This window comes from Labrus bergylta, chromosome 11 (genome assembly GCF_963930695.1).
Source record: "Labrus bergylta chromosome 11, fLabBer1.1, whole genome shotgun sequence".
Taxonomy (NCBI): Eukaryota; Metazoa; Chordata; class Actinopteri; order Labriformes; family Labridae; genus Labrus; species Labrus bergylta.
Genome location: NC_089205.1, coordinates 25,794,519 through 25,803,452, shown reverse-complemented (window position 1 = coordinate 25,803,452; position 8,934 = coordinate 25,794,519). Strand labels below are relative to the sequence as shown.

The following is an 8,934-nucleotide window of genomic DNA, read 5'->3' as shown; positions in this document are numbered from 1 at the left end:
TTAATCGTAGTCGTTGTAGCCTGAGTTTAGCATTTCAGGCACCAGCAGTAGAAAAATCAAACTCTTCACAAAGTCTCCAGTTTGGAAAAGTAAAAACTTTTTTTTTTTTTTTTACATAGTACGATTAATAACTGTATAGTTCCTGCTCATTAACCTACTCACAGCACATGGCCTAAAACATCCATATAGACAGAGTAGTAAAAAAGGGGAATGGGATTTCTTGAGGGGACTGTTCCTGTCAGGTTGTTCTCAGGGCTTAAATACCCTCTCACAGCAACAGAAGCCTGCAGACCAGAGCCTTTAGAGGGCACTGCTGCAGACCAAGGCACCGACATTTCCTGAAGTTGGTCTGCATGTCCCCCTGTTACGAGTCCTCTGCCTCATCCCACCTCAGCTGAACCCCTCAACCTTTATAGAAAAAGGACACAAGCCCTGAAGTATCCCACCAGGAGCATTATCATTTAGCCTGAGTCTGGAGCCTGCAGCCAAGATGGCGCAGGAGTGCGGGGCGTGTGAGGACATTTCTGGGCGTGTTGGAGGGTAAGAGGAGTGTTTGGAGGGCTACAATGTAAATTAATAATAAACTGTTTTCACCTTTCGTTGTACGATATTGTTGAGTAGTATTTATATTTGAAGAACACTCAATGCTAATGTTATCTATCTGCTTTAAGAGTCAAGTCAACTAATTCAACTGCCCCTGATTAAGCATACATTTATAGTCTGTGTCGTTTTATCCAAATATGTGTATCTCTTTTGTCTTAGCCTACGTCATTAATAAAAACATAATTGCAATTGTGAAGGCGGAGCTGAGGAGCATTTGTTTTGATATCACAAAGATACAATGATTCTGTTTTGACAACATTTTTATAATCTTAAGAGCCAAAAGTAATGGCATCAGAGTTTCTTGCATCTGCAATAAATATAAAGTTAAAAATGTGTGTTGGGCCTCTTGTGGAAATAAAGCTTATCGAGACATATCAGTAACTGGAAACCACCTTTCAGGACAGTTATGTAGTTTCAAACTGTGTACGTAAAAGAAAACCAACTCAAAAAAAACAATACATGCCAAAAAAAAGTAGATTACTTTGCTTACAGTTACATGAAGGCAAAACGACCCTGTTGCATGCATTACATCACTATAACAGAGCCCAGATGAGACACCTAACAAAAGCACACACCTGTAGAGTATCTGCACCAAACCAGAGTCAAGAACTAAACTTTACTCTGATTCAAGCTCAAATGAGAAAACCAATCGAGTTCCCTGCTCCAGTTTCACAACACTATTCATAGTTTGTCCTCTATGATATCTAATACAGCCACATTCACCGTCATGTTGGTGAATTGTTTGTTTGTCTTTAGGTTGCACATCACAGTGCGAAAGCAGTCGGATGGCCGCGTGCGTCTGGAGTTGTGCAAAACGTGCAAGCTTTACCACTGTCCCTTCTGCCAGGCTTCGGTCTACAAGCCGAAAGCAGAATATGCAAATGTTTGGACACACGTTGAAATCCACAGAATGAGGGCCTTGAAACATGGAGGTCAGACTTTAAACTCTATATCTCTCTAATAATATAATATTTTCGCCTTCATGAATTCTTTTTTTCCTTTTTCAGAATTCAATATCCATGTTTGCCAGCTGAAGTGCAGAAGAGAAAGACATTTCCACTGTCCGTACTGTCCCAGGACGATCATGACCCGGAAACATTTTGAAAGACACATGAACAATTGTGTTGAGATGCAAAGTTTGACACGTGTTAAGGCTGCAATTCCGCCCTCGACTCCTGCTCAGCCCGTTTCTGCAGCAGGTCAACGTGTCATCCTCCTGGTCAACCTCGCTGCCCCTCTTCAGCAAACTGTCGTGATGGGACAGAATCCTGCTCCCCCTAAACCCTTTGTTAAAGCAGAGTCCACATCAGGCCAGCCCCCTGCTCAGCCAAAATCCACCTCAAGACAACCTCCTGCTTCTTCTGAGCCTCCTGTTTCACCAACATCAGGCCACCCCCCTGGTCCAGCTGAACCCCCTGCTCAGCCACAACCATTGGCAGATAAGCGCCCTGTTCCACCTCAGCCTCTTGTTACACCTCAGTCAACCTCAGATAAGTCTCCTACTCCTCAAAAATCCACACTCGGTCAGTGTCCTTCTCCAGCTGTTGTCCCCCCAGCTACAGCTTTCCAGCCTGCTGGTTTGCCTGACTTACCCGTTCAGCCTACAACCCCAGCAGTCCACTCTGCTTCTCCAACAGAAAACCCTATGAAGCCACCAGGACAAATACACGGCACGGTACGGAGAAAAATAAAATGTCCGCTGTGCAACCTTTACTTAAACCCAAAGAATCTGAGAATACATAATCTTCGGAAACACTTAATTTCTGAAAGGGACATAACAGCCAAAAACCATCTTAAGAGTCAGTGTATTGACGTGAATAACAGTGTGTATGCTGTAGCAAAGGCGTACAAGGCCACTGCCGTACCTCTGCACGTCATCAAACAGAGGTTGAGTAGCACGAACCACATGATGTGCGAAGAGGATCGGTGCAAGAGCGTTTCAGATTTTCGAAAGCGGAGCAACTTGCCCGAGAGCCAGTGTCCTCATCTACGCTCTGTGGATTTCTGTTTAACTCGCGCAAACAGAGTCGACCTGAAACCAGAGCTGTTGCAGGAACTGACTGTCGATAAACGGATTGGAAAGGACATGGCTGCCAAGTGCCTTAACTATCGTGACATAGCCTCTCAGAACGGAGCGCCGCTTGTCGCCCTTGTGGATCTCGGTGGAAGTCATTGCTTGTATTTGTCTGTGTTTGAGCCGAACATGTCCCAGTGCAGCAAGTTGGGTCGATTATTTGTGACCTTTACTCTAAAAGGAAGGATTTGGCATTGTGTTTGTTCTCGAGGTAGGGTTCCCTGCTTGCACAGATGTCTTGCCAAATGGTTTCTTTTCCAAACCAAGAAAGATTTATTATCCTCTAATGCGAAACAAGACGCACCCATGAGCCCTTCTGAGCTGATAGACGACTCACCTGTGGAAACCTCCACAGAAACCTCCACTGGAGAGGAGCCTCTAAAACAGATGGCGGCGTACATTTACAACCAAAAGAAATTACCCAACATGTTTCCAGGGGACATCGACCAGTTGGAGCCTGAAACACGGTTTCCAAAGCATTTGGTTCCATCTGAAACAGTCTGCCAGGTGTGCCAGGGTGACGTCTTCTTATCAGAACCGATTTTGATCACCAACAAAGCCAGAGTCATAACTCTAACAGGAATGACAGAAGGTTTGTCAAGTTAATCTATGGTCTATTTAGATTTTTTGTTTGTTGTTTTGGCAGCCACACTAACACATCTTTTTACGTTCTCCAGATAATTCCACACTTTCCAGAAAGTGTCCAGACTGTCAGATGGTCTACCGTTACCAGGAGTGGGGGGAGGGGCTTCACAACTACAACAACCACATAATCCTGAGTCTGCAACTGTGCATGCTTCTGCAAAACTCCATCAAGGTAAGCCATGAAAGAAGCAAACGTGCTTTTGGTTTTATGTATTTGTTTCATCATTGTGAATTTATTGTTTGGAAATGCTTTTTGGCCTTTTCCAGATTCACGCTGCTGATGGTGGAGTGGAGGTGCTGGAGCGGACAGTAGGTGTCAAGTCTTCATGTGGCTTGGAGGTGCTTCAGGCGTACCTTCACTTTGAAGCTCTTACAAGTCACACCTGTCAGTCTGAGGTCATGATGGATCTTTATCTAAAAGGCGTTTTCAACATGGCAGGTGAGCATTTCATGCATCTCTGGGTTTTCATGCACTGGCAATGAATACTGATACATAACCTGATAGGTGAACAGAAGAATATGTGTTTGATCCCACACCATCTGGTCAGTAATTCAGAAACACTTTTTTGTAGGGATTGAGATCAAGGACTTGCCTGAATCCTTCACTGGAGAAGTAAATGCAGACGACTTCTGGGATTCAGCGTGCCTGGAGATCATATCGAGCAGCCTGGAAGCTCGTAAGTGTACTTTGAAAACTTGTAGTGAATCAATTTGACATTTTCACAGTTTGCAAATTGATTTGTTTTTTTAAGGTCATCGAGATAATCCTGTTATTATCTCAAGATTTACTTTAAACACACTGAGAAAAATGTCAAAGTCTTGTTCATGCAGCTGACTAATTCACGCTGCTCTTTGTAACAATAAAGTTACATGAAGATATTTGCAGTTTCACACAACGGAAGTTAAGAGAGAACCTTCTTTTGATAAATCATTTATTGATCATCTGAGATTTATTCTCTCCGGCAAAAAAACAACAACATTGATTGTCTTTTTCATATTTTTCCATCATGAGAATGTGTTGATATTCTTTGACTTGAGTGATAGCAATGTGACTCTTTAGCGATTTAACACCATTGGTTAGAAATAACAAGCATCTTTTTCTTAACTATTCTATTAAAAGAGTATTTAACAAGCTAAAGCCTCATCGACTGTAAGAATCTATTTTATTCAAAGAGTGTCCTGGACAAGACGACGCAGCAGCACATTTGAACAAAGTTCTAGACATCCAACACTTCAATAATTTACAAACACCGGTCAACATGTCCTGTGTCACAGAGCAGAAGTGCAACAGTCAAAGCATCTACAACCTGATGCATCATCATCCAACACCTTCAATCTACTTTTAGAAATATGTTATTTTTAATGATTACAGCTCGGGCTTCAGCAAGGGGTGATTTCTTTTTGATACTTTGGTATTGGAAAGATGAGATTTCTTTTACAAAAAGACTGTTTGACATTTTTCTTTGTCACATAATTTTCATTTGAAATGTAAGGTCATGTTATGCAGGACTGTTCAGGTGAGTTATCTTCTGTACTATTTTTATACAGGAAGTCCCGGCTATAAATCTAAGTTAGACGATAAACTGAAAGAAGCCGCAGCGTCTGCCGTCTCGACCTCCTTCTCTCTGGCTGAAAGAAAGAGGCTAACTAAAGAAAGAACAGATGAGTGTCACAGAGCTGTGGCCAGATTTCTTGTTAAGGGATTACATCCTGTGTCGACAGTAGAGTCACCGTGGTTCAGGTAGGTTTTTGTATTTTTGACCTTGGCTTTTCTGATGTTGTTTTAACTTCCTCTGATGAGCTGCGTTTTATCTTTCCTATCTCACACAGAGAGATGACAGAAGTGCTAAACCCAAAGTACTGCCTGCCTTCCAGAGATCAGCTCACAAACAAACTGATTCCTTCATGGTTCTCTGCAGAGAAAAAAAGTGTCATGAAAGAGCTGCTGCACGTGTCTAAGGCTGCATTGACATGCGACTGGTGGTCAAGTGTTAACCGTGACCAATACAGGACAGTTTCTTTGCACTTCATAACAAAAGGCCAGATGGTGCATAAAGTGCTGCGTACTAACCAGGTTTACGACGCTCAGGCAGACACAGCAGTGGCCGAGCAGGTAGCTGCTGTACTGAAGGAGTTTGGTGTCGGAGGCAAAGTTGTTGCCATGACAGTGGATAATGCGTTCAGTGTGGACAGAGACATAAAGAAACTGAAGTTCAGGAAGCTGAGATGCTTCGCCCAAATTCTCAACGGAGCAGCTCAGAAGGTTTACACCAGCAACACTGTGGTACGATGGACATCAAAGATTAGAGCTGCAGTTGTGGGAATGCAAAGTTCCTCAGCAGCTCAAACTGTTCTGCAAGAGAAGCAAAAGCTTTTGAGTGAGTGCAATATATATGATCCTTTCTTCCTCTATGGCTGCAACACAAAGTAGATAAACTGCATGAATGTAAGGCGGTGAACATCAGGATTGTGTTTGTTTTTCAGATCTACCGCGACACTCTTTAGTAATCGATGTCCAAGCACACTGGAACTCTCTGTACCTCATGGTGGAGAGGTTTGTAGAGCAGTTTTCTGCCATCCAGGCCGCCACAACAGATCCCCAGATCAAACCTTCTTTTGAGAAAAAGAGGTGATTAAAGTGAAAGGTAATAGTAATAAAAAAATGTATTGTTAGTTGTGTAGAATAACCTGTTTGTTTTTTTATTCTTTCCAAAATGTATTCCAAGGCTGGAAACGCTCTCAGACGATGATTACTGGAAAGCAGAGGAGTTCATAAGGACCATGAAGCCCCTGTACACGTCTACTCTCTGTGTCTCAGCCGACAAGAGTCCTTCATGTAGTCAGATATTTCCCATCCTGAAAAAACTGGAGGCCCACTTTGAACCCGGGGACGAGGACTCTCTCTTCACAGCCACACTCAAGGAAAAAGTCTGGGCTGACCTGTCCACATGTTACAGGGTATGTAGAATATTTAAAAGGACGATTGAGTCCCCGCACCAGAAGCTGCTCCAAGTTGCATTTAATGAAGTTTATCACCACATGTGACGCTTCAGGCCTTAGCTCTTTCACCAGACAAGTGAGGAGACTCACCTCCATATGTACAACCCCTGGGGTCACCTGACAGGTCATGTGATACAAAGTAAAAAATATAGCAGAATTATAAAACATTCATAGTAATTGCAGAAGCATTGCGATGAAATAGAGCTCGATAGTGAATGAAAATGTACAGAAATCCAGCAGGTAAAGGCCTGCAGTACCTGGAGCTTTGTTGGAACACTTTGAAGTACATGACTGGGACATCAGGAGAAACCGTCAATGTTAAGGGAACCAGGGTGAAACTAAATACAGGGTAGGCCTACTAATAATGAAGCAATAATCAACCGATTCTGCTCTCTGTTGAGAACTGGTAAGAAGGTAACAGCAACTGTCATACTTCTGTTATCAGGAGATGTGTGTTGGGTTCCTTGAACAGAAGTGGTTGGTGTTTGAAAGCTTTTCCTCCTGCATCTCAGAAGTGACCTACAAAAGGGAGAAACATTTAGATCCTAAATAAAGAGGATTATTTGTAGACAGCAAATCAGGGACCAAAGGTTTCAGCTCAGACTCTGTGCACAATGTGGCTGAACTCGGCTGTTGTCTTCTCAGGTTTTATCACAAATAACTTGAAAGATTTGAGTCTGTGTGCTTGATTTCAGGATGCTGCTACCTGGAAGTTCCTACAGGAGTCCAGCGCTATGGATCCAAGGTTCAAGAACAGCATTGACTCAGATGAGATTTGGTGCAGAGTGAAAACGGCTGCGGTTAGGGCTGCAACCTTGAGAGAGGTACGGCTCTCCCTTTTTATTTACCAATGTTACACTTTGTCCTTAAGTGTATTGTGTTATATTGTTTTATTCCTGAGAGAGCTGTCCTTACTTCTCAGACAACACTCTTCCTCTTTGACTGCAGACGATTTCCGACACTCAGAATTTCTGCTCCTGTTGAATTTAAAGCTGATGAGTTGACACACTCGCCTTTTTTTGGCAGTTTCTGGATTCCATTTCAAAGTCTCTAATTTAATTTATTCTTAAGGTTTCAAACTCAGAGGAACACAGACTTTTACACGAGGACAGCGATGAAGAGTATTCAAATGAGGTAATTCAGTCCACACAACACAAACATTTGTTGATGTCGCCCCAACTTGTATCAACATTGTTTTCATTTTTTTGCTTCATTTCCATTTTTTCAGACTCTGCTTCCCAAAAGGCCGAGGCTAACTGCCCTGGAGGAGCTTTTTGAGGAGGAAGACAGAGCCCTAAAGAGCAGTGCATCAGCGGAAAACACACTTTCACTACCTGAAAGAGTCCAGCAAGAGATACAGCTGTACAGGAAACTGCCTGCTATACCCACATCACAGGACACTCTGGCCTGGTGGTGGGAGAGACGGACCACTCTGGCTCTCCTGTCCGAACTCTCTAACTCATACCTCTGTGTGCAAGCGTCGTCTACTCCTGGGGAGAGAGTGTTTTCAACAGCAGGAGACACAATAAGTCAGGAGAGGGCACACATTCTACCAGAAAAGGTCGATATGCAGATTTTTCTACAGAAAAACTGCTAAAAATTAGACAACCAATATATAAAATCCTGATATTTGCTGATTATGTGTTCAACAGCAACATTCACTGTAATGCTAGTTAAAAGATATGTTCATTTTTTATCTAACAATAAGCATGAGTAAACACGTTTCCTTTAAATATATATATATATATATATATATATGTGATATTTTTGTTATTGTTAAGTTCATTGTATTATTTTTACATCACAAAGATGGCACACAATAAAGTCTGTGTCACTTGAATAAACTTTTGAGTTTGTAAAATCAATATTTCTGCTCTTGAATAAGTGCAAAGTGCTTTTGTGATGCATCCCGAGAAGCATTTACGGCAGATTCTGGAGGAGTTTGTTTCTTGTAAACATCATTATGTAACCAGTTAGGAGTTGCTCATTCACTTTGCTGTCTAACCTCTTTTTTGTGTTATGCCAGTCAAGAAGAAATCTTTTGAGTAAGATTCTATTCTCATTTCCAGCCCTGCATGGTTCAGCATTATTCTTCACGAGCAGTGTAAGTATGAGGACTAAAGTCAGTACTTTTTGTAAAAATGTACCAAGCTCAATGAAGGAAAAACCTTTAATTACCTGAGCTACTTATACACAACTAAAAAAAGAATCTAAATATGTGACGGTTGAAACATTAATGAACATACAAACAATAACCTTTACTCAGCACTGATACAAAGAAATCCTTATAACAGTCTGAAGAAAGGCAAATATGATCATGGCTGCAATGATCGCCTAATTAAATCCTGCTGCAAGTGAAGCAAAAACAAACAAACAGTTGAGACCTTGATTGACAGTGACATGAAACTGTCTGTTTTTGTGTACTAATAAATTGGGATGGCAGGTTAATGTCATGACAATGCTAAGTGCTACCATGTGTGACAAGTAACCTAAAAAGTATAATATAATGAATTAAAGGCAGGCCAGGCTTCTGTCGCTAATTTGAGGCCAGTATACGCGAAATAGAGTCCATTCAGTTTAACTGATGGATGGGTTTTACATTTATAAAATAT

At 41.9% G+C, this 8,934-nt stretch overlaps 1 protein-coding gene across 1 annotated transcript; it reads left to right on the top strand.

Moving 5' to 3' along the window:
- The first annotated feature begins 298 nt into the window (after positions 1-298).
- Positions 299-8,091, top strand: LOC109995499 (uncharacterized). The gene is made up of 13 exons (XM_020649237.3): positions 299-540; positions 1,360-1,535; positions 1,611-3,269; positions 3,355-3,494; positions 3,590-3,761; positions 3,895-3,999; positions 4,871-5,063; positions 5,153-5,700; positions 5,807-5,951; positions 6,049-6,280; positions 7,018-7,146; positions 7,394-7,456; positions 7,551-8,091. Exons 1-13 carry the CDS (start codon positions 491-493, stop codon positions 7,917-7,919), a joined length of 3,981 nt encoding a protein of 1,326 aa, XP_020504893.2. The 5' UTR covers positions 299-490; the 3' UTR covers positions 7,920-8,091.
- Positions 8,092-8,934: the final 843 nt, after the last annotated feature.